This window comes from Charadrius vociferus, unplaced genomic scaffold (assembly GCF_000708025.1).
Source record: "Charadrius vociferus isolate BGI_N301 unplaced genomic scaffold, ASM70802v2 scaffold455, whole genome shotgun sequence".
In the NCBI taxonomy this organism is placed as follows: domain Eukaryota; kingdom Metazoa; phylum Chordata; class Aves; order Charadriiformes; family Charadriidae; genus Charadrius; species Charadrius vociferus.
The window spans coordinates 432627-457731 of NW_009648550.1; the positions used below are offsets into that span (position 1 = coordinate 432627).

At 39.6% G+C, this 25105-nt stretch overlaps 1 protein-coding gene across 1 annotated transcript in view; it reads left to right on the forward strand.

Annotated features, from left to right (window-relative positions):
• Positions 1 to 25105, forward strand: part of CFAP61 (cilia and flagella associated protein 61) — a 108928-nt gene that overhangs the window by 32094 nt on the left and 51729 nt on the right. The window contains 4 exon segments of the mRNA XM_009886047.1: positions 160 to 237; positions 1450 to 1656; positions 4279 to 4428; positions 20981 to 21108. Coding sequence (XP_009884349.1) covers positions 160 to 237; positions 1450 to 1656; positions 4279 to 4428; positions 20981 to 21108 — 563 coding nt within the window.

The following is a 25105-nucleotide window of genomic DNA, read 5'->3' on the forward strand; positions in this document are numbered from 1 at the left end:
AGCGGTTAAATTAGAATTTAGAATTAGAATTAAATTTAGAATGTATACTGGGATGAAAGTACTTTAACTGTGATCGTGTGGTGAAATATACAGTTACGATTAAAAAGAAAGATTACTTAATGAAATAGGAAATGTGCATGTGTTCCTTTTGCCTTGCAGGATGGGACCCCAGTAGAGGCTTTCATAGCAGAAGTTTTGGATCAAATAGTTGGCATTTCTGTCATTAGAGATGAAATGGTAAATTCTCTTTCTGTGTTGTGTGAAAAAGGTATCGCTTAGCCTTCAACACTAAGGGCTGTGTTTCATGCTTGCCACTGTACATGTACTTAACAGAAAGTGTATGTAAAAGATACTGCTTCTATAAACTTTCTTTCTCTCTTTTGTGACTATGTAGACTGTATTATTTCCCTTCTTATAGATGATGATTGACACACAGATGAAAAAACCCCATCCTGTTATTTGCAAGAAGATGCTGATGAGTTCTGAAAGTATGCCTCCTACATCTCTTTTTGGTTCTTTAGCACAAAGCTATTCTGCCTCTAAATATGTTTGTAATCACTTATTTTGCCCCTAATTTCCAAAGTCAATAAGCAGTTTTGCCATGCGTACTGTGAAGAGTAGTAGTTGTCCTTCTAGACGTGCTTTCTTAACTTTTTTCCCCGACAGTAGATTCTGAGTGATTATGAATCACAGACTTAACTCCAAAACAAATAAAAAGCATGTGCTGTAATGGAGTAAAAGAAAAAAGTCAATGTTGCACATTATTCTAGAAAAGTAAATGGTCTTTAAGGCTTACTTCTGTGGCGTTCTGCTGTTACTGAAAAGGTAGATTTTAGATTGTTCAACAGCTGTAATGCTCAGTCAACATCTGTAAAAGCTCAGTTTTTAGAATACAGAGTAGTCACTCATTTTCAAAAATAGCCCTTAATTATATTAAGAGCATTGAGATAAGAGGATATAGTAATTTCTCTTGAGTATATAAATGTGCAAAAAACTCACCTCATCACTTCAACAGGGAGGACTTGTTGGAAGGCATTTATTCCACAGCTCTTCTCTGTATAATTCCCCTTTTTCAGTTCAAGTTTTGTGAGAGGATAGTCTAGGCTTCTCTGTCTTGAACTCAGCAAAACAGAGTGTTTTCTTTTTCTTTTTTCCCTTCTGTGAATGTCTATTAACCTGTATCAGATATTATTGTGAAAGGGTGAAATATGCATTCCCTATAAATAAAGGTGGGCAAACTGCAAGAATAGATTTTGACACAATGAAAAGATTTTTCAAGAAAAATATGTTCAGTCAGTGTGCTTTGATTGAGAATAACTCGCAAAGGCACTTAATTTCAGTGTTCAAATTTAGTTCTTTAATTGATAGAAAGCAACTCATTGGCACTTCTTAACATATTGTAAATGCAGCTGTTTCATCACTACTGATTTCCAAATTCTTGTTTTCCAGGATATTGAGTACATTCGATCACATTACAACATTGAAGATTTTATTCATTTTAATCACCACCAGCAAGAGGAACATGGACATCTTTACCACTTTGTCTTAAATCCTATATTTCGTCACTATACAAAACATTTTCTAAAGGAGATTCTTCGCTTGGCCCACAAATCCTCTCTTTACTATCCTATTTATCCACAGTACGTGGAAGGCAAGGTAAGAAGAAATTTATTTGTATTTTTTATATTAAATATTATCACTTTTTCTCTTTGCTTCTGTCAATGACTGCAAACAGGAATTTTCTTAGCAACCTGCAGCAAATTGTACTTTCTTTTATTCTTGCATGATATAATCTGCACTTGTGGACATAGCTGTTGTATAGAAGGGTTAGTTGTAGTGTGCTCAGTAGTGCACGTGAGTCCAGACTTACCCAGTATCTTCAGGAAGCGTGTGGAGGAGCAGAAATTTGAAGTGTGCTTGGCCTTGGCTCTTCACCGAGTCTGTGAAGAGAGAGAAGCCTTTCCTAGGGGGTGGCTCCTTCTGAGCTGAGTCACTCTTTGCAAATGTCTGTTTCTCAACTGAATTTAGAGAATCCTGGGGCAACTGTTCTCTAAATGTAGCTAGATGTCTTAAGGTACACGCATTAGTATGTTGCCCTGGGAGCAGCACAGTAAAGGAATAATTTGTTTGCTACCTCCTCACTTGTTTCTGGGAGAAGTATATCTGCTTCTTACCCACATAGGTTTGTGTATTGCTGTTGCCTTGTGCGTTGTCAGCTCCCTCCATAAATGTGCTGTAGTAGTGATAGGCAAGTTTTTGCCCTGCCCTGTTCATTCCCAAGAGATCGGTTCTAGGATGAAGTAGCAAGCATCCTGTGTTCCAACTCCTGCCTAAGTAGGATCCTGTGTCTGAGTTGTAAGCTGTAGCTTGGGTTTGATTTCGTTTCTTGCCTTTGTGTTGGATGTATAGGTGAAGAAACAAGAAACTTGCAACTCATCAGCTTAGGAGACCAGCATAAGTTTCTATTTAGTTGCTTTTAACAAGCCAATACACCTGGTATATCTTTGTCACTTGCAAATCAGTTATCAATCAGGTTTTAAAAGACAAGGTATAAAGCACATAAAGTATCTTTATATTTAACAGTGATTTGTATTTCCTGTCATAGTTTAATATTAGAATCTGATCAAGTTGTACTGTGCCACATACCGCCAACTCAGCTCAGGACGAATTGGAGGGCATAGAAGAAAAAAGGAATGATGTCGCTGGGTATAACCTAGCATGAGAAAATGCAAGGGGACAATATTAACAACACATCCCGGTGGTTTGTGAGAACTCTTCAAAAGTGATTTAGGTATTCTAGACTGTGTTTCACCGAAAGTCAGTGGGACCTAGGTACCTCATTGTCATTGAAAACATTACTTGTGTTTCTGCAAGTGCCACAGGAGAACCACAAGAACCTAATGCTATGTGAGAAAATCCATTTCCCATAACATAATTTGTGAAAGCAAAATAAAAGATTCTTTCATGGGTGAGTCTTCTCATCAGTCTCGTATCGAAAAAGGGAACCCGAGGTAAAATTTTCAAACATGTCAACTCATTGATGTGTAGCCATCTCAAGCTACTATCTGGCCCAGCCTAATCACCTAGGCTCCTGTCGACATTAGTGGAGAAAACACAGTGCATCCAGAGGGCAGTTCACCCATTGATCATAACTACCTATCTTAGGATGGAAAGAATTGCCCTCTGGAGGGTGTCTGCATGGCTAGCGAAAGTAAGCACCTAGCTTTTAGATGGTGACTGAGATGAATTCTTCCCTCAGTGACTTAAGTGTTTTTGAAGTCACCACTGTTTTTAACATAGGAATTTTGACAGGTTGGACATAGGTACGTTTTCAGAAGGATGTTTTTTCCATGTGCTTTTGTGGAGTTTTATTAAGTGTTCTCTTGAGGAACCAATGTCCTTGTGTAGCACTAGGTTCTGAGATTCTTGAGAGGCACTTACAAAAATGCAATTTAATGGCAGTGGATGGAAGAGTAAAGTTAAATCCTACTAATGATTCCAGTTTTCATCTATTTCCAGGCTACAGAGTTCCTTTGAGTTACTTTATCTCATCATTGCTTTCTAATAAGTGGTAAATGTGCTATTTTACTCAGTTCTCAACATAATGACATCAAGTTTTTTCAGTATTTGTGGATGGAACGGTACTTCAGTGTAATTTAGTTTGCATTAATGTTCATTCCCTATTTCCTGTAATTCTCTTATTTGTTTTTTTCCCTTTCATGTCATAAATTATGACAGAGCCAGTCATGCTGTAATAAATAGAACACAGCTATTTCTAATGATCCATGCTATTCACATTAGCATTAGGGTTTTTGTTCACTTCACATTTATGCCAGTTTATTAACATTTATCACTTGGATGAAATTGACATTTTAGTCGGTATAGGATTTCTATATAAATTCATAACCATTCTTTGCCAAACAAGCAAAGGTTAGCAGTAAGCAGATAACATAGCTTAATGAGGTCAAATCAAGCTGATTCATGATCACTATGGAGAAAAATATCCTCCTGGGGAAAATACTTGTGCTGAAAAATCCCATAAACCAAACCACTTGTTTATCTGTCATTCCCACAGAGATAGTAATGTAATCACTCTCATAATTATCTTCATTAGTGTCAGGAATTATCTGCAATTCATTCCTCTGCTCTGAGTATGTTTGTTTATTTGCTGATTTTTCTATCAGATTTAGCCAACAGAGCTAAGAATTTTGTATTTGCAAAGCCATACAACAGACATCTGTGATACACTGTTCTGACATTCTCTCTGCTAAAATATAGATCGCTGTCTTTCAGTTTCAGAATCCCTGTGCCCATTCCCTGACATCTGCCCTTCATTACATGGTTCCCGTGCGACCAAGACGACAGATTGTCTATCCTCTGGAAGAGCTTGGCATAAACGCTCCATCAGAGCAGGTCTCTAAGGATCAGGTGGGTAACAGAAGCAGCAGCAGGCAAGAGGCATCGTGCCAGCTAATGCAGGGTTTGGCAGATGGGATGGCATTACCATCTTAGTGTTGATAGGTTGCTTCTTAATTACATTGAACATGGTGTCCATACCCTTACAATCCCAGCTTTGCTTCTGCACGACCGTCGCTTCTTCTGAGCTTGAATTTCAATCACATTACAAACAGCAATCGCTGAACTATAACAATTACATGCTAAATGCTTACATTTTAACAGTACTTTTTTCATTACATTACTTTTCAAACTCCCAACACATTTTAAATATTCTGACTTACTGTTTAGCCCTTCTTCCTGTTAAGTTGTTTTTTAGGTGTGCTTCTGACTATTTCTATAAAAAGTGCTTAAGTCAATTTTATTTTTCCACTCCCAAAGTCGGGTTTCTTCCATGCATAAGATACTTCAAAATATCAAGAATGATTTAACAGCAAAGGAAGTTTGTTTTCACTACCAAACTGTTCTTATTTGCACAGCACTCATGCAGTCCTGAGGTTCTAAACTAAAAGTCTCTTAAAATTTCATTTGTTAAATAACTTGCACTTTATTCTGTCTTACATTTTTAAGTAACTGAAATTTGATGTGAAAATGGTTCCTCCCAAGAGTAACTAGCAAAGCTGAAATATTAGCAAAAACACCATCAGTGATGGATACTCTCGGTAGGTAGCTGTAATTTCCTAAAGAAACATAATTAGGGAGCTTTATGTCTGTCTACTAACTTCCAGTTGGCTGAGATGTGCTCCCATATAATATTTTTAGTGCTGCCCTTTTTACAGTTAGTGAGTAATTTTTGGCATCTAAAACTCTTAATTAGGTGGCAGTTGGCAAAGCAAAATCCAGAACATGGCTGAGGCCATTGATCTGAGTTTGGCTTTGTTGAACAGTCTTCCCTCACCATGCACATCCCTGCCTTCCTCTTTTCCACAGAATAAACTATCTGATGCTTTTCTTTAAACTGCTTCCTATTTTATCTATGAAGTGAACTGTTGCTCTCTTACTAGAAGAGCCCATCTCGGTGGTGTTGTTGGAGCTGGAAAATCACAGACTTCTTATGTTTGAGAGACTTGCAGATCTGTTGTCTGGTCCATTCCCAGGTTCTTCCTGAGGATTTCCAAGACTTGCAGGTAGTGAGATAATTGTTAAAATCTTGAAACTTTAATGAATTTCTACTTAATAAAATGTGTGAGATTTTCACTAACAAAGTTTTGATGAAAAAAATTAAGGCTAGCCACTGTATAAGTATCCATGCATATGCACCCACATTAAATATAGATTTTTTTGACAGACTGTGTTCTATCAAAACTGACATCTGGGGTTGATCCCTAGGTGGTAACTTGAGGATAAAGCTAGTCCGCTACTGCTGCCTGTAGTTTTCTGAAATAACAAGAATTTGAAACCATACAAAGCTAAATTGACTCTTCTGCTGAGTGAATGAAATGACCTTTGGCCACCATACGTTGGGGAAAGCTTTATAACTTATGAGGTTACTTAGCATAGAGGACTGAGTGTACTCGTGAAAGTAAGAAGCTGGTGCTGCTTTCAGATCTTGAATGTTTTGTTAGCTCTGGTAGTAGCCAGGCGTAAGGCATTTGCTCTCTCTCTCTACTCCAACATTTCAGAAAGGAAGATTGATCCCCATCAATAATCTTGCTCTTTCCTGCAAAATCCTGCAGCTAAGTTGCAAATAAAATGAGGTGTATTTTATAAAATTAATATAATAAAATTTCAATAGGCACAAAATTATTATATTTCTACCTTCTTGTAGTGATCAGAAGGGCTGCTCAGACACTCTGTAAACAGAAAGACACAATCTGTGTTGCAAAGAGCAAAATATCCCACCAAGAACTTAAATGTGACAACTCTGCAAAATGGAAAGGCTGAGAATCGTCACCTTTAAAAATACTGTGAGACAAGGTGAGACATGTTTTGGTCGTAGAAGATGCTAGCAGGCTAGGAAGTGAGGTAAAGGGGAAATGGAAAAACGATGTCATAAGGAAAGTGTGGAGAAGAGAAGGAGAAAAGTGAAAGGCAGTCAAAGAGGCTGGAGTAGGAATTTGTGGGAAGTTGTCTGAGGCAAGCCCTTGGATAGCAGTAAGGAGAAAATGTCCGCTATCGTCTTTGTTACAGTGGTTTTAAACAAGACAGGAGCAGGATGTTGCAGGATTTTTGAAGCTTTTGGCAAGCAAGAAGTCCAAGTAGTTGAGACTGCTCCTCATTTCTCTATTCTAGCTCACCGAGTTTGTTTTAGCTGAGGCAGCTTTGCCTTCTCAGATTAAAAGGCACTTCTTTCTGACATGAACCCATGCCCGCTTTGTTCCTGGAAGCTGGAGGATGGGTTATCGTTGTAATTCTTGTTTTAGATAGCTCTGCAATGATGGCAGGATTTTTTCACAAAAAATACAATACAAAGATTGTAAATGCAAGTCAATTTCAGAAATGTAAAATTTTTGTTTGACTGCCTGTCCTAATTCATTGCTTGAGTATCTGTTGCTTATCATGGAGATAACTGTAATGAAATTCTTGCTTTGGTACCCACAAGATGCCCCTTGATATCTAGCCATCAACATCTGCTTCTCATCTACTGCTTTTTCAGCTTTCTGCCTTCCTCTTGTTCCAGCCTTTTTTTGAGCTATCTCTCTCCTTTTCTTGCTGGAAAATTTATTTTTCACCAGAACAGCTTGGGGCTTAGCAGCTCAGCCATTCAGTGTCTAAGCATAGCTCTTGATTTGTGCATATATATCTCTGTAGGCCATTAGTGGCTTAGTATCTTAGAGAGAATGCACAGTGGGAGCCCTGGGGCTCAATCAGTTTGTGTATCTCTAATACGTTCCAGCCTGCTTGTGAGCATGAAGAGATTCACTCATAAATATTGACCCAGTACAGATAACTCAACCGGGACCCAAAAGGACTCTTTCCTGTTTCCTTCCTCCAAAGCCAGAAGCGAAAGCAGCAATCTAAGTCAGAAAAGCATTGCCCTCAGCTAATTCCCATGCGCTGCCAGTCCAGATGGATCTCGGCTGTGCTGGAGAGGTGGTTTTCCTGCAGGTCTGGATCGGTTGTTACAGACAGATGAGCACCAGAAATGTTAAGTCTGGGGTAGCCTGTTCTCGTTGTCCCTCTGTCAAATCTCTCTAGTCTACTGCAGTGTAGTCTGTTCTACTGTAAATCTATTCTACTGCAGTGTCTGGAAAAATCAAAAAAGGGGAAGACCCCCTGCGCCACCCTGCCATGGGTTTCTGCCCTGCTCACTTCTGTTCCTAGCAGGTAGCGTGAGCTGTATTTCGTGGTGTCTAAGAAAGCATAGGTCCTTTTTCCTGTAGTCTCTCTGGGATAGCTAGATGTAAGGTAGAGAGATTTAGTGTTAAAACTCAGAAATTTATCATATAAAAACATAACTTACCATTGCCTGAAAGACTAGCTGCAGTTTTCCAGCCACCCTGTTCTCCCTGTGTCCTTGTGATATTTCTTATGGTTCAAGATTGTTTTCAGTTTGAGCCAAGCTTTTGGGTTTTGTTGCCTCTTTGCTTATCATCAAAATGACTATGACTATGAAGAAATACAGTGTTTAAGAACTTAATTGTTCCTTCTCTCTGTCTGGCCTTTTTCTAAAGCTTTTTTTAGGTTTGAAGGCAACCACAAATTTTTTCACTCCCTCTTGAACCACATTTCTGTGCTGCTTCATCTCTGCATCAGAAGACCTGTCACTTCCCAAGCAGTGGCTTTCCGTTTCATAAAGGGCTGCCAATTCGTATGAACATAGTAATATCTTCCTATGACAGTCACTAAGGACAGAAAATGTTTTTACCCCACTCCTCGAGATGGCAAATACATTTTACTGCTGATTTTCATTGTCTGTTCCTACAAAACTTGCTATCTCCCATTGCTCTCCTGAAGAGATTTGGATAAATCAGGTGAGGAGTGACTGAGAAGACACAGAGAGGGAGGCATTAAATTCCCTTGTCTCCTGTTGCAGCCCTCTGGAATGGCACAGATGCTAACGATTTCATTTGCATCTTAGTCTTGGAAGGGCCCAAACTTCAGGATCCCCGTTCAGCCCGTGCCTCTGCAGCAAGCATATCGGAGTTTCCACATATTAGCTCAAAATTGCATCAGGCCATACATCTGCCATGCTCTAGGGTTTCATGGCACAGACCTGAAAAAGATCCTGTCTGCTCATTAGATCAAACGCTTTCTACAGCTGTTCCAAATCAAAAGGAAATCTCTGATTTTTGTATTCTGAATCAGTAACCAGTATTGAAGCGCCAATTGGCAGAAGATCCAAAGATTCAAAATCTTAATTCCCACAGTGTTAAAACAGATTAGATTATTACTGTGTTTTGCACATCTGTCAGTCATTTCAGTCATGTTACATTAAAAAACAGTTGGTTACAACAGAATACTAAATATCTTATAAAGTGCTGCTGGCCTTTACGGTGCATGTAATTATTGAGGGAGTAGAAAACTATAGATAATTAAATAATTTTTAATGATATCTTCATAAATAAACAATTTATAAACTTGTTTGCTTTCTCACCATCTGGGAGCATTCTGTTATCCATCTGCTTCATGTAATTATCAATAAAAGGGAAGAATAGGTGATATAATTAACAAGAATAACTGATCCACAATGAAGAACAAAAATGTCACACATCTGTTGAATTATTTTCTTGTTTCTGTCCTTTCATTATTATTCATGCTATTAGGATTTGGTTTTTTTTTATTTTATGTTGCATTCAAGCTGTCAGGTTTTATTGCACAGTTCAGAATTGTGTTTTCTGCAATAGCTCATAAGAAGATGACAGAACAAATATTAAAGCATTGCAGAAGCCCATGCAGTGTTGTATAAATCTATTTAAAAAAAAAAAAGAACAAACCCCAACACTTTCTCAGTTAATTTTGTACTTCTCAAGTGATGCTACAGGTGCATTACAGGAAATGTTTAAATCGGGACAAGAAGTAGTGAGTGAAGGAGAGTCAGGCAAAAAGCTGGAGTCAGATGCTTAGCTTAGCTTTGTGTTCTCTGTGCTGGTCGACTTTAAACTTGTTCAAGAGTTGAGCGTTGCCAGGATGGCTGGATAGATGTCCAGGAAATGACCTGGGGATAGAATGTCTGTCTGTACAGCAGTGAGTTCTGTACTCCTTCCTACATGATTTCATTTCTGTGTGATTAAACAGTGTGCTTTCTCAGCAGTCCTTTATTAAAAAAAACCCAAACAACAAAACCAACAAAAAACCAACCTCGAGACAAAAATAACTTTCATGTTACCTCCTTTAATCTGCTATTGGAGATTATAAATTTTCCTCAAGAAACTTAGTTGAAAGTTGGTTTACCTGACTGAAAAGCACACAGAGGACCTTATCAGGATAAATACTGTTTTGAATCTGAAGAAAAGACCTCACGTACATGGAATTCAGTAATGCAGTGCATGAAAATGTGCTACCTTATGTTCTGAGCAGTGGCATCAGCTGTGGGAGGCGGTATCCTGCTCCTTCATACTTGCATTGCTTTGCAGGTTATGTGACTTGAACTATTGTCACTAGAATGGTAAAGTCTGCTTAACTCGTATGTGACGAGTTAGTCTTAATAGCATTAGCCTTTTTTCTTCAAAAGGGATTTTTCCTTTACTATTTTGAGCAAAACTTGCCATGTCCTCTTTTCCCTTCAAAGTAGTCATGGAGCTTTCCCTATCGCGTTGTCAGTGATGCGTACTGTTTTACAAATGTGTAGCCTGTGGGCTCCATGACTCTCTGCACCTTCTAGAAGGGGGTTGCAAAAATGAGAAGCTAATAAAAGCAGGCCTGTTGTCTGTATTCTTACATTGTCTGTGCATAGTTCTGCGCTACCACAGGAAACCATTTGGGGTCAGAACATGAGAAAAGGCTGAAAACTTGCCCTCCTGTTTGTAGTCTGGGAAAAAGAGAAGCTTAACCTCAGAAGAAAGGTAAATGTTAATGTAAGATTCAAGACGAAATTGGAATACAAGGCACTGCTAAGTTAATACGTTTTCAGTGCCTGTATGCTTGTATTTTTGTGTGTTTACTTGATTCCACGCTGACGCTCATGGCAAGTGCTATGAATAAATGGCCTGACAGAAGTTTAAAATAACTTAAAGTAAAATGAGAGAAAAGAATTAAGATATATAAAATATTTTTAAACAATACCTCATTGTTTTTAGAGTAATCTTATGACTTGTTTCTTCGAGGTGTATGTTCATACATATTCTTTGTATTGCAGAAGATAAATGGGTTGCAACTGTAAGTACTGTCCTGAACTATTCTCTATTAAACGAGCTTTTTTAAGTCAATTGTAAAGTTACAGGACTTTAAAATAGAATAAAGTGCATCTTGTTGACATGGTTTTTAAAAAAAAAAAAAAAAAATATAATTTAGCTATCAGGTAAAACCGAAAACAAATCTAAAACATTTTCAAGCTTGACAGAAGCTTTCCCTTTTGAGGGAGCTCATTTAGAAAGGAAAATAAAGCAGATACATATGAGTGTTTGTATAGGAAACTTTTCTAGATGTTAGTGTCTCCCCCAGCAAACTCTTGAGGCACGTCACTCTGTAGGTGCTACTTTCTTAGGCCAGCTAATTAGAAGTTGCCCTGACTTTACTCGTATGTTAGTGTCTCTGTGTAGTTGGGACATACCTGGCTATACCTTCCTCAGTACTTCTTACTGGAAAAAATTGGACGGGATCTTGTATGGTTTGGATCAGCAGCCCAGACAGAGCACAATCCATTACCTTGACCGATCAAGGAATAAGAACAGAAAGGACTCAGAACTGATATACTGACAGTTAATGCCTTGCTGTCAAGGTGGAGGAAAGTAGAGGAAAAGGGAGGGATGTTTCCAACTCTGCAAGTCCCAGCTAGTCTAGAGCGCGTAGGTAGAAAAGCTTAGCTCAGTTGCATTTAAAAGATAATAAATACAAGTAGTTAAAATAAGCAGGTTTTAAAACATGGTGGAAAGGTTGTGTACGACAGAACAATCTGTTCTGAACAAGCAAAGCTCTTTGCTTCCAACTGAACAGTTGAAAGAAATTGAGGGAGCGAGGCATTTCCCACCTTATACATCCAAAGAGAAATGTCAAGAAGGTGGACAGGTACAGACACAAGTACTATAAAGCAACAAAGCCTCTGCTTTGGAGTGCATGCCCACCTGAAGTGCAAATGTGTGTGAGAGCACATCTCAATGCAGCTAACGGATGTGCAGTTCCTGGGGACTATCCATTCCCCATCATGGTCCGTATGCACTACCACAGAAATAGTTAGCCAGGCTTCTGTAGATGCCTTCTCCAACTGTACTCCGTAATAAAAGTTGAAAGTGCACTGAATTATGAAGAGTGGTTAAGGAAAGCTGTTGGTACTATTTTACTTTATAGCTGTCTGCCTTACAGCAAGGTGTGTTCTGACTTTGTAGAAAATCTGTAGTAATAGGTTTCACTTTGGCTCAATTTCAGTTTTGTATGAATTCAGTTGAGGCACTGGAATGTGCTCAAGTGGCTAAAATGCAAAAGGTTTTTGATGGAATTTCTTTTTTTTTTTTTTTTTAATCATTAAGCTTCTACTAAGATAACAGAGAATAAATATAGCAAAGACAGCCTAGGTAGGATGGGTAAGAGAAGTCCCTGCTTTTTAAATGTCAAGATTCACCTATCAAAGTTAAACCAGAAGCGTTCCTAAGTATTACAGTTTGTATACGAACACACTGGTATTACAAACAAAGGCTTGGTGTGTGTAGTTTTCATTTAACCAGGAAAGTAGTATTAATTTTTAAAGAAGTAACTGTTGCTTAAGATGCTATTGTGTTTGAGTAATGAATTTTTAATGCTTTTGTAGTACGTGCATGGATTAAAATCTATTATTTATTGTACCTCCACTTGGTTGGTAAAGGTGATGATTTTATAGCACCAGTAGTCATGCAAACAGTCATTCTGAACTGATGGCTGATAATAAATTTCCTTACTGTAAATGTCAGTGGGTTTTGTGTGTTGCTGCCATTACATCTTGTTTGGAAGGCTGAATATTGCACAATTATGGGAGGCACCAGATGGCATCATTAACAGGAATGCTCTGAATGTTTACCACTTATGTGCATGTGTGAAATTAAAAGTAAGATGACCTATCTTTATTTTGAAAGCATGGTGTCAGTACTATACAGGTGTTAATGACATTTGCAGCAAACTAAAATAGTCATTTCGGCTTAAAAACAGGTCAAGCTTGTTTTAAAGCTTTTTCAAAGCGTTTTGTAGATTGACTTTGGACGTAGCATAATTCCAGCTTGTAAGGAGGGCTTAGATACTTTTTCCACAGAAACGTGATGTTCACTATTACAAAATGGAGAAGCACAGCTGCTGGCACTAAAATACAACTCTATAATAAGCTGCAAATCAATCTCCCCTTGTATCCTAGCGCTGTTGTTTCGTTACCTTGTGTTCATTATTTTCAGTATGAAATATGATGATGTTTTTTAAATTTTAATTTTTAAAGCTTTTAATTTTATACATCTCTTACTTTTTTTCAATGAATTCAGTACGCTTAGAAAATGCTACCTCTGTTGTCATGAGTCTGTATGCAGAGTAGGTACAGTGGACAGAGGTGACTGTGTCTTCTCCATTTCCAGAGCATGCACAATCCTGTTTTGATACAGGTATTGGGGTTGTCGTGATGCGTTGTGGTGGTGTCTTCTCTCAAGAGAAGTCCTCAGAGGGACACCTTCCTGAGCCAGCTGGCATTGAGAGATTTTTCCAGTTAAGTCTCATCAGGGATGTTCAGGTTTTCCCGTCATGCCTTTTGGACCAGGACCAGAGAGGTGAAGCAGGACTAGCTTAAAATCAAAGCTTAAAGAAATCGTTCTGTTCATTGTGGAAGAAAATAATTTAATGTCTGAAAATGCTAGTGGTATTTTCAGTTACATATAATTTTGCTGTATGTAGATAATTCCTAATTTTATTTTATTTTGTTTATTCTACCTGAAGGCAATATAATCAATGTGTACTCTGATGGCACAAGAACTCTGTAAAATAAACCCAAGAAGTTAAGGAGATATTGTTAATGATGGTCTTTGGCTGCCTGCTCAGATCCTGACCCTAGCACAGGAAAGTATTTTCCATATCCATTTACATTCAGAGCCAATTAGAATAAATGAGTGTTTTACCATTAATTTTTAATGGCTTTGGTTCAGACTGTTAGGTCCCAACTTCTTTTGTGAAATTGCCAGTAAAGACTGAGCTTTGATTTAAATTATGTCATTTGGAGTCTACTTACTTACCTAGTTGGAATGACTTAATAGCATGTTAATAGTTATGCCACTAAAAGGAAGATTTAAAGAATTCTCTGTCAACCCTGATAGTTGGGAGGCATTTGTATGCTTGTTCAACCCTCCAGACTTCAACCCTCTCTATGCAGGAGTGCAGAGCACCATGACTCTTGATTTTGGCACAGAGTAGTGACGGGGACCAAGCTGACGGCACCCACTTGCTGGACCCAGATTTGGGACCTTCTTTCTCTGCCTTCTGGAAGTGCACGGTAAAAGGATATGCTCGGACATTGAGGATTGCGTGACTAACAGTGAAAGCTAGGTTGGCTATTCAAATGACGTTGTTCAGATGTCTTGGAAATCTGTCCAAATAACCTGTTCAAAGATGAGAGTTACTAAAATTAATTGTATAAATTATGTGTTTAGTACAAACCATTTTGGTAGATTTCAACTTCTAAATTGCTTGGCATGGTTTTTTCATGTTATTCGATTAGCTTTTTATGGCAGTCTTAGTAGGCTGAAGCATCTGTCTGCTTTAAAGGTATGGGCTACAATCCTTTTCCAGGGTTGCTGTTTCAAGAGTGAGATGAGGCAGGAGCTCCTGGGCGCCCGGTTTCTAAGGCAGTTGCCACCCGTTGAGTTGTCGGTACAGTCACAGACGTTTGGCTTTCCTGTGGTTTTGCCTGGAGAAGCAGAAATGCTAAATTACAGAAATATAGAAACTGTAGCTAGCCTTCCTTGCTAAGAAGGCAAGAGTGTTAACCTGTCACAGATGAATGGCACTCTTTGGGAGAAGGCATGTCATTGAGAGGGACTGGCACTATTTATACTGCTGGTTTGTGGAGAAGCAGAGCTGAGTAGTGAGAGCAGAGCTGCGCAGTGAGAGCAGACCTGCTCTTACCCCCATCAGGACGCACAGAGGGGCTGCAGGGACAAAGCAAGTGGAAGTTTGCACCCCTGAACTGCTCAGCCCCTGTGCTGCAGAGCCTTGTTGCTGGGTAATCACCAATGTCATGGAGTGCGGTGCAAAAATGTACACTAGGATGCTGCTGGTCCTCACTGCAACTGCCAGAACCAGTGAGAGTGCCAAAGAGGTACCCCAGCGGAACGGTTTCCATGACAGCTTTCTCAAAGCACCTCTGCCTCTCTTGAGCAGACCTGTCTCCATGTGGACAGGCACAAAGCAGCACAGGCGGTGAGGGCTCAGCGCCATCCCTGTCCTCCTCAGCTTGCAGCAGCCTGGCATCGTGTGCCTGTGTGCATCGTGCTCGCTGGGAGCAGTTTGGTGGAGGATGGTGCCACCTGAGCAGCTGCACTTTGGTGGTCGTGGGAAGCCAGGCGGTGCCAGGGCATGGTGTGCACCAGAGGAATGTGGCAGGCGGGTCTCCATGGACGTGCACGTGCTCACCAACTTGGACGGATTCAGTCCAGTGTTTGGATGTGTAGTGCATCAATCGTGCTTCTGCTGGGGCAGGACGGGGGGAATCCTGTCAGTTCAAAGCACTGCCTGCCAGGCTGCTGTTAGCACAGTGGACTTTTATAGATGCTGGATTTGTGTGCAAGGTGGAGGCGTTGGTCATTCTTGCAGTCAGATGACTGAGTGATTATTGGTGGTAGTATTTGCAATGACACTTCAGGATCAGCTAACATCACCGGTAAGCAGCATGGATATTGGTTTATCCACCTCTACAGATTGGCTCAGTGTCCATTGCAGTTCCTATTTCCAGAGACTACTGCAAGCTGCTAGCTTTTTTTCTTGGTCGCTTGTTTCTGTGCAAACTGTGCACAGTCAGTGTCTTCTCGTATGAGTCCTTTACCCAGTGACTGGCCACACACGTTTCTCTGTCGTACAGACTTTGAGCTCATGGAGGTCAGTCCTTTGCGAGGACTTCTGAAGAGCAGGACAGTGAGACAATCTTTTGGCATTGCATCGATAGACACTGTGGGATTATTGCAAGCTCCTGTTTTGCTGTTGTGCCGTTGGGCACAGCCGGATCGTCTCTGGGAGTAAATCGGTCTAGCTTCTTGACATCAAGTGAATAGACCTATAATGGTTTATGTGAATTTGACATACAGAATTGAGAGCCATCCAGCTCAGCCTCACCTGTATTTCCTTACACATTTATGCTGGGAGTCCAGCTAGAAAATATCTGGAAGGTATTTAAGGCCGAAGTTCTAGATGTTGCTACATTTTTGTGTATTTTTTTAATCTTGGCCAAAAAAATCTCAATTGTATTTACTACCTGCTTTCCCTTTCCTCCAAGAATACCTTGTGGAGTAGAAATCAGTCAATGAATATATAGACTGTTTTTCCAGAAGCTGAAGATCAGCATTTACCCATATGAAGATTTGTATAATAATACTGGCTTTGTTCATAAAGGTCTTTGAGGTCTATGGATGAAAAATACTATATAAAAGCTAGGTATTATCTGTGCAAACTAGTGTTATAGAGCCACAGTTACTAAAGAAGGGTTCTTTGACAAAGATGTCAAAATTCAGGCTGCAGTCTTCATCACAGTTGTATTTCTTTCTCTTTTTCCTTTTCCCTCTGTTTTTGGTGTTTGTGTAAATCAGTGAATGCTTGGAAACAGCTTTTCAAAATATGTTTACAGACATTCCTAATGAGACTTTTTGGAATGTAGCTGGTATTTAAAAACAAAAACAAAAAACCAAACCACAACGAAAACTAATGCAGGCTGAAAAAAGCATGCGTTTTCCAATAATTTTTGTTCATATCTCCTGGGTAAACATTGATTTTTCTTTTTTTCTTATGATTCAAATGAAGCTTGAAATTAAAATAGCTCTGTTTGTTCACCTTCTTGTTTGCCTGCCACTATTGCTGACCTCAGCACTACTCTAGGACCAGGTTTGTTAATCATTTTTATTCCTTCTGATGTTTTTTTAGAGTAACAGAGTTCAAATTGTGTAGATCCTGTACAGCACTAACTATCACTCAGGTTTCTCAGTAACAAATGCTGAATTAAAACAAAAGCATCGCAGACAGGCGTAGAATCCCCCATTCTGGAGCGTGTTCAGAGAAGGGCAACATAGCTGGTGGTGAAGGGTCTGGAGCACAAGCCTTATGAGGAGCGGCTGAGGGAACTGGGGTTGTTTAGCGTGGAGAAAAGGAGGCCCAGGGGAGACCTGATCGCTCCCTACAGCTCCCTGAAAGGAGGGTGTAGCGAGGTGGGGGTCGCTCTCTTCTCCCAAGGACCTAATGATAGGACAAGAGGAAATGGCCTCAAGTTACCCCAGGGGAGGTTTAGGATAGTTATTAGGAAAAAAATATCCACTGAAAGGGTTATCAAGCATTGGAACAGGCTGCCCAGGGAAGTGGTGGAATCACCGTCCCTGGAAGTATTTAAAAGACAGGTAGACATGGTGCTGAGGGACATGGTTTAGTGGTGGTTTTGGCAGTGTTAGGTTGATGGTTGGACTTGATGATCTTAAAGGTCCCTTCCAACCTTGATGATTCTATGATTGAGCTGGGAATGTCCCTCCAGGTGGTTCTGGCTTTTCTGTCAAAGTCTAAATCCTTTGCCCAACTTAGGTTTTCATTTTGGGGTGTTCAGTTTAGATTTTTCTGTTTAAATGAAGGTAATGCTTGCTATAAAACCAGACCTATTGTAGGACAATTACGATAAATATTTTTAGAAATCCTGCAAATAGCCCAGGGCGCAATGTTTAAAAACAAAACTAAAAGGAGCTACAAAATATTCTTCATCTGAGTTCGTACCACCAGTGTATACTGTTGCATAAATGTACAATGAATACATTTCTAGGCAGTATGCAAACTGAGTGGCTACCCGGATGGGAGATCCAGGCACACACAGTGAAGGTATGATGCTTTACCTGGTTTGAAAGTGCAAAGGAAAAAATGCATAAAAAAGTGTTTGCTAAAACCAAATCATTATTTCATGTATCTTTTTCCATTGGTTACTTAGGGTAGAAGGGTGCGGAATACTTATTGCTATAAATTAATCCTACTCTGGCACATATTATGCTGTGAGATCATAAGTGAAAGACATGATTTACATGCAGGGTTTGTGTTTTCAGTGGCGTATTCTGAGAAATGCATAAGCATTTTTAATGGAGGTAACGTTTGAAGGCCTCTAAGTGGATGGCAGTGGCTGTCCAGATGAAAAAATATCCCCTGTGGTTTAATCAAGAAAGGCCACCTTTGTCAGCAGTTGGAATCGAAGGCGTAGATGGCCCTCTGCCCTCCCAGGTGGAAGCAATGTGACAGGTGGTGCAATGGCAGAGGCTGTCAGATACCAGAGTAGAAAGGAGGAAGAATAATCTTTTTGATAATCAAAGAAAATACTGTTTTTTTTCTGAGCTATGTGTGCCTTTTCTAACACTGGCAATTATTGCTTTTTGCCTTGCATTAGTTAATGATTGCTGTTTTATTTAATAAATTGGATACAAAATAAACAAGTTAGAGTTTGCTATTGACCTATCAATTATGATGTCTGATTACTCCTCTGGGGAACATATGTAGTCATTTGTCCTGACATTTTGTTAAAATAAGGTGGTATTATGGGACCAATCCACCTAATTCCTTACTCCCTGGGGCCATTTAGTGTACTTAGCTGTTAGAAAGGTGATTTCTGAAGCATGACAGCTGTTGGTATTGGGGCCATTGTGTGGTGAACAAAAACGGTTATATTCTACTCATATGCTGCCTTTGTATTATTGATACAGAAGCCATTTCATAAATTAGATACAACTCTTCCCTGGTAAATTGTATTACTGCTTTGTATTTCATTGTTGGAGTACATTTAAAAAAAAAAAAAGACAAAACACCACAGCACTGCAGTAGGAAATGTTTGAACTTGGCATTGCTGTAAGGTCTATTGGGTTTATCCTATTAGCTGCCGACATTCCTGTCTAGTTATTTTGGTTGATTAGGTAAATTACAAGTAGTTTCTCTTCATGTTCTTTTTACCATTTTATTAATTTTGTTAAAAGCCACATTTCAGCAAGAACATCACTAATAATTTTTCCTCCAGAAGGCATTGCTTTTTCTAGAAAGTTGCAATTCTCTGTGCGCAGCAAAATAAAGCCTGTCAGAGTTCTTGTCTGCAGAGTTCACAAACCCGAGGAATTTGAATACCAAGAGCAGGGCCTTAAGCACAGTATCCTCAGCGCATATTTGTGGTACCATGAGATCTCTGCAAGTGTCAGCAATTGTAGAACAGTGTCAGACGTTGTAGTTGGGGCGTACCCATTTAGTATGTTATAAAAAACATAGTGCAAGTTTTATTTGAAGCAGTGGGACGTGCCTTTAATAATTGGCATTGGTTCTTCTAATTTCTTAAAGCCTCTTCCAGTGATGTACGTTTTCAGTGAAATATAAAAGGTTTTTTCAGTTTCTGAGATGTGGAAGTGTTACATCATCATTTATGATCAAAACCCTTTTTACTGGCAAATCCTGCTGTAAGAAGTGTTTAACTATGTTAAAAAGCACTGGCTTGCGATTAGATCGTTAGGTTCGTTTGTAGAGTCTTGTAGATGACTTATCTAACAACAGTTTGGGCAGCAGTACAGTCGTTCTGTAGCTTGGCCCTGGCTAGTCAAGTCGTTCCTTGGTGCAGGGGTGCCTCCGAGCCTATAAGCACGTGCTAGGTTTCACACATTTGACTTTGTCAAGCAACCATCATAGGCTAGTATACTTTTTAAGGATTCTTCTGGAATTTTCTTAGTGAAGTCCAGTCCCTGAGATGAATCTGGCTCACCACTGGATGTCATCATTGCACTGTGATGAACTGCAACCCGAAGAACACTTCTCTGGCAGTAAAAAATCATGTTGCCTGACCAAAGAAGACATTTAATTTTGCCACATTTTAAATTACTTGCTATACAGTGATGACAGATTGCAAGTAACTGGTCCATAATCCTTCCTTAACGTGTAGGACAGCACTCTAGTGTGTTACACAGACAATTCTCCTCCTTCTGTAGTGAGGCTATGCTGAAATCTCAGCTGTGGATCTCCACCATTGCAAAGACACCGTATAAAAGACCTCTTGGGGGTCTCAATGTGCCACGTACTTCTTGAGAAGGCCAATGTCATTACCATAGCTTTAAAATAAAATACTTGCTCTTCATATATTGAGTTACTCTGTCAACTAATATATAGAGAATATATTTCTACTGTAATTTCATAGGAGGAATTTAGAGGACTTAATTTTATTAACCTTCTGTCTTTCTATTCATAATAGATGAAAACCTGTTAGAAGTCTTAGATTGCTTCCTGCCCAAGTAACGCAGCAGAAATATATAGAAGTGTCTTACAAATAATACAAGTAGCTCCATTTTCTATATGTCACTTCAGTGCATCTATGCGTCTGCAGTTATGCGTTCTGTGAATGTATACAAATCAAAGCAATAAGAAAAATGTGAAGTGTGTTGTACTGCAAGATGGAAAGTACTTCCCTGTCTTTCATCAGAAATTTGAAAACTAAATAGATTTCAGGGCAGGGGAAAAAAAGGTCAAATGGAATATTATATCTTGACCCTTGCTTGCATATTTGTTTTGAGAATCTGTTTGCTATTGAAACCTAGAGACACAAATTTAAAAAAAAAAAAAGTAAAAAACTATGCACTTTGTCTTAACGAGTGTATGCATTAAGAAGAATGGAAACTGAGAAGTTAGTAATGAAAAACTTTATAGCAAGAATTTGGTCTTGGGGGCAGTTTACTTATTTGACATCTGGCTTCCACTGTAGCTGCTCTGTATTTAAGAAATAAGAAGGTTAATTCTATCACTTTGAAAGACAGTTTTCAATTAAACACAAAGACACTCAAGATATAAGTTCCTAATTAATTTACAAGTAAAACCATTTCCAGAAATAAAATAGCAAGAGTAAAAACTGCTCTAGAAGGTATAAAAATGGCCTTAACGTTATGTAAATAGGTTCCCCAGGTGTTAGCTAAGTGGTAGTAAATTACAGAAGAGGCAGTGTTTTCTTCTCTCTTACAAGGACTCCACAGCATCTTTTCCAGGAGACGCCAGACCATTAAGCTGTGCTAATTTTCTGTGACCTATTAAACATGCACATATTTCAACATTTTAGTGCCATTTATCTACTGTGTTATCTTGTGCTGTGCACAGAAAAATCATAGTATTTGTCACGTCAGTGAGCCATAATAAGTTTTGTATGCATGCAAGGTAATGCATTACTGATGGTTTAATGATTCTTACCAGACATTTGCTGGGTTTTTTTAATACATTTCTGTGTAATTTTACGTGTGTTTTACAGTTGAGTTATTCTTTGAACCACATAAATCGGAAGCTGGTACTGGAATCTAAAGCATCTATCAACACTAGAATTGTGGTGGTTGGTGCATCTGATGTTGGAATATCTTTTCTGGAAACGCTTGTGTTTTGGTGAGTTTTTAACTTGATTTCCTTTACTGAGAAGAATGTTACCTTTTGTTTGAAGGGGCTTGCTTTCGCCATTTAGAAGCATGCTTTGAGTCTGTATCCAAGTGCTAGATATTAAAGGTCTGAGTGCCTGTGGATGTAAAAGAGATAGGTGCTTGCATCCTGGCTGACCCCGGAACTCAAAAGTGCTGACAAAGTTGCTCATAGATACTCAAGGTGAAGGCACACTGAAAATGAGAATTCTACATAATGGTCTCTGACCATTGTTTTTATAGAAAAATTCTGCAAGTGGAGGTTAAGTCCATAGCCGTTCATGTGTGCTCCAAAGTAGTATTGATCTTTAAAGCTAGTTGTGCCCAGTGGGATCACAAATCACTGTCTGAATCCCTCCCATCCCTTACCTCATTGTAACTGTGTGTTTTCAGAGCTGTGCAGAAATGTACGACATAAGCTTGTTGAATTGTAATCTCACCGTGATTCTTTTGATTCTGATGAGACTTCTGATGTTTGGGATTGCTCAGGAACCGAAAACAAATGTCATTTTTGGCCCTTCTGCCACTTCTGCTGTAGACCCTAGAGTGGGTATTGGAAAGGTCTAGCAGGACACTGTTCTCTCACAGGCTCAGCCTGCTCAGTGGCCCACCAAGAACACAAGCCATCAGCATACATTAAAGAATTTTTTGGCAGTAAAACTGCAAATTGAATTGCTGTGGTTATCTTTAGTTATCCAAACTGGAGTAAATAAACTGTATAAACTGGTTGAGAAAGGGAATAAATGTATGCAACTGTTTTGATACCTTCTACTGTCTAAACCAGAGTAAACTTGTAGACAAGTTCTGCTGTTTTACAGACTTTCCAAAGTTAGGGAACGGGTGCTTTCTCTCATATCTCACTGCTTGCACCTTCTCTGCACATCAGTACCCCCTCCATATCAGTTTTAGGGGGTTATCGGGAGTTCAGACTGTGTATGTGACAATGCAATTTGTTTAATGCAATTGTTGCTTTCCTCAGCAATTAGACATACGTACTAGAAATGTCTTGAATGACTCGCAGAAATGAATATAAAATTCAAATTCTGTATGTGATTGTTACAACAAAATGTTCGTTGCAAAAACTAAGGGAGGTTGGCATTTTTATGGTTGGCAGAGAATTGAAAATTTTGCCTATTTTTTCAGTTAAGCCAAGACTTTGTGTTTCTACAACAACCATTAATAACATCACAAATTAAAATATCAATATGGCAAGAGAAGAAAATGTTGAAGTGCTTTATGGATGTTGTCGCATTGCTGGAGCAGTGAAGAAAAAATACCTGCTTCTTGCTCTTTTTTCTTCGATCCTGACTTCCTGTAGAGCATCCCCTCTTGGAATAAAATAATTTTCTTCTCATCCTCCTGTTCTCAGCACCTTTTAGGCTTTCCATTCCACTCAAAATTCAGTTAAAAATGTACTTTAGAGCTATTAGCCCCTTTCTTGGTGTTCATCCTGTGCTGTTTATTACTATGCTTTCAGTATAAAATACTGTGAGAGGAAAAACAAAGCACATTTACACTCCAACCAAGTCTGTCAGCCAGAAGCTAAGTCTTTCTCTAGTGAACAGTACGTATAGATAGTATTGTCTCTGGGGCAATCCTTTATAGGTATCCTCCTCTGAGATGCCTCAACCAAGACTTTTCAACCAGAAGTTTTGTTTGAACCATATTCTAGCAAAGGGTTCTTGCAGAACATGTCCTTCCTGTGCATAGGAGAGAGTGCTTCTCTTCAGCGCTGCACAACTGGAGTGCTCCTGCTTGACAGAAATTGAGTATTGCTCTCAGAAGGCAAAAAGCAAGCAGTCAGCACTTAGTGCAAAATGTCACAGAATTTATATTAATATATGTATAAATTTAAGAAAGACTATTTTTTTCATTTTCACATCAGCGGCAGATAAAGTCTCCTGACCGATGTGAAGGCCTTTTAATACAATTTAGGTTAATTTACTCAATTTTCTAACATTCTTTGCAAAGGTTATGTGCACTAAAAATAGCTAGATTGAATCAATTTGTAAGCCCCTAATCCTTAAAAAGAGGAAGTAGTTTTCTCCTCATTGTTCTTCATACTTAATTATTTTACATTATCGGTCACCATGGAAACACACAAATGTAATTCACTTACCTACATAACAATTATTAGAACTAGATTTTACAAGTGTTTTCAACTTGTTTGAGACTGAAGAAATATATTTTTCATTGAGCAGAGAAATAATCACGAGAATTACCTCTCCTCACTGGAGGGCTGCAGCCGGCGGCCTCTCGCTCCCACTGTGCTGGGGCAGCGGCACCGCAGCTCCCGGCACGGCACGTCTGCCGCGGCAGAGCGCTTCGGGGGAAGTTCAGGGTTGTCGTTCGTCCAGCAGTGCCGTGGAGCAGCCGTGGGCACCGCTGCTTATCCACCCGAACCCAAAATGAGCTGTATAATCCGTGCTGCAAAGGGGAACTGTGCGCTGTGAACTGTTATCTTACAACATGCCGCTTCGGTCTCTTGCTGTGGCTCGTTACCTTGCGGTTGGAGTTTCTGGAAATGGATATTGTCACAGAGGTCGGAGCACTGGTGCACCCAAATCGGTGCCCGTTATTTCAAAGGGCAGTGCAGAAATGCTGACAGTGAGTATATGGAATGACCTGCCAGTAGGGGAAGCTTCTTCCTAACGCTCGGGGTACCCTGAGCCCTGGAGAATTGCATCCGTTGTGCTTAATCTAACACTAGGGCAGTGAAGGTGATCTCATCATTCATGTTTCACCGTTTAAATAAATATCTCCTGCTGATTTTTTTTTTTTTTTTCTCCCCCCCTCTCGGCATGTAATCACATGCAGACACGTGTTTTCAGCTACAGTGCTGCTTTTCTTTAGGGCTCATATGAATTTTTTATTCAAGAAACAGGTGGATGATGGAGGCGGCAGCGCTGGCGGTAGTGCAGGCAGGACCTGGCCTCCCTTCTCCTGCCCGGCCGGCTGTCAGTGGGTACAGGTGCGAAAGCGGCTCCCCAGGCTGTGTCCGTAGGTGAGGAGGTGCAGTGAGCTGGGCAGCAGAGCCGAGATGCTGTGGAAGGAGGCGGCGGGGGGGGAGTGAGTTGCATCATAAATTGCTGCAGTAATTAACTTCCCTGCAGGAGCATGGCAAGCAGGGAAGGAATCGTGATTCCCACAATTCCTGCATGAGTCTCCTCCTGGGCAGTGCAATTATATGCTTCCCCTTGCACAAAGCCAGGACTTAGGTCACTCTCTAGCACTAAGACAAGGCGTATATGAATTGCGGCAGCATCAGACCATTTGTTAAAGAGGTGTAAACTTTGAGCGAGGTCCAGTCCTAAAGGAGAGGTTGCAATGGAACAAACACCCGCCTTGTGAAAAAGCAGCTCAGCCCAGCAACACGGAGTCTCAGCCTCTATTGTTCACTGCCCTCCAAACTGTTAGCGCTGCCTGGTGCTCCTGCCTCCCTTTTGTTGTAGGATGTGGGGAGAAAGCTCTTTCAGCGTCAGAGTGAATCAAGTCAAAAAAAAAACTTCCAGAGAGAGGTTAAGCTAAAATGCAAGTTTTATTTTTAGTTTCCGTGCCATGACTTGGGGTGGGCGGAGGGGGGAATTGCAAGGAGAAGAGTTTTAGCAGTCATTCTGGTAAATACGTGTGTGATGCCACTTACACTTGTAGTACTGTGAGCCACTAACATGGACAAATTAGCATGAATGAAGACCCTAAAAAGGAGTCTGATTTAAGACTAAAGGAAGTTTTTTAAAGAGTTACCCTTTCTTTGTCATCCCCACTGAGATCAAGTATGCATATACTAAATTTCTAAATGAAAAAGATGTTTTAAATATTCAACTCACAAGTATTCAATGAAAATTATGTCTGAAAGTTTTATTTGCAAGTGCAGAATCTGTTTTCATTAATACAGAATGTCAGTACCTATGAATATGAGAGAAGGAATAATGAGTTCAGTTTAGAGTTCTGCAAATACCAATTCTTGG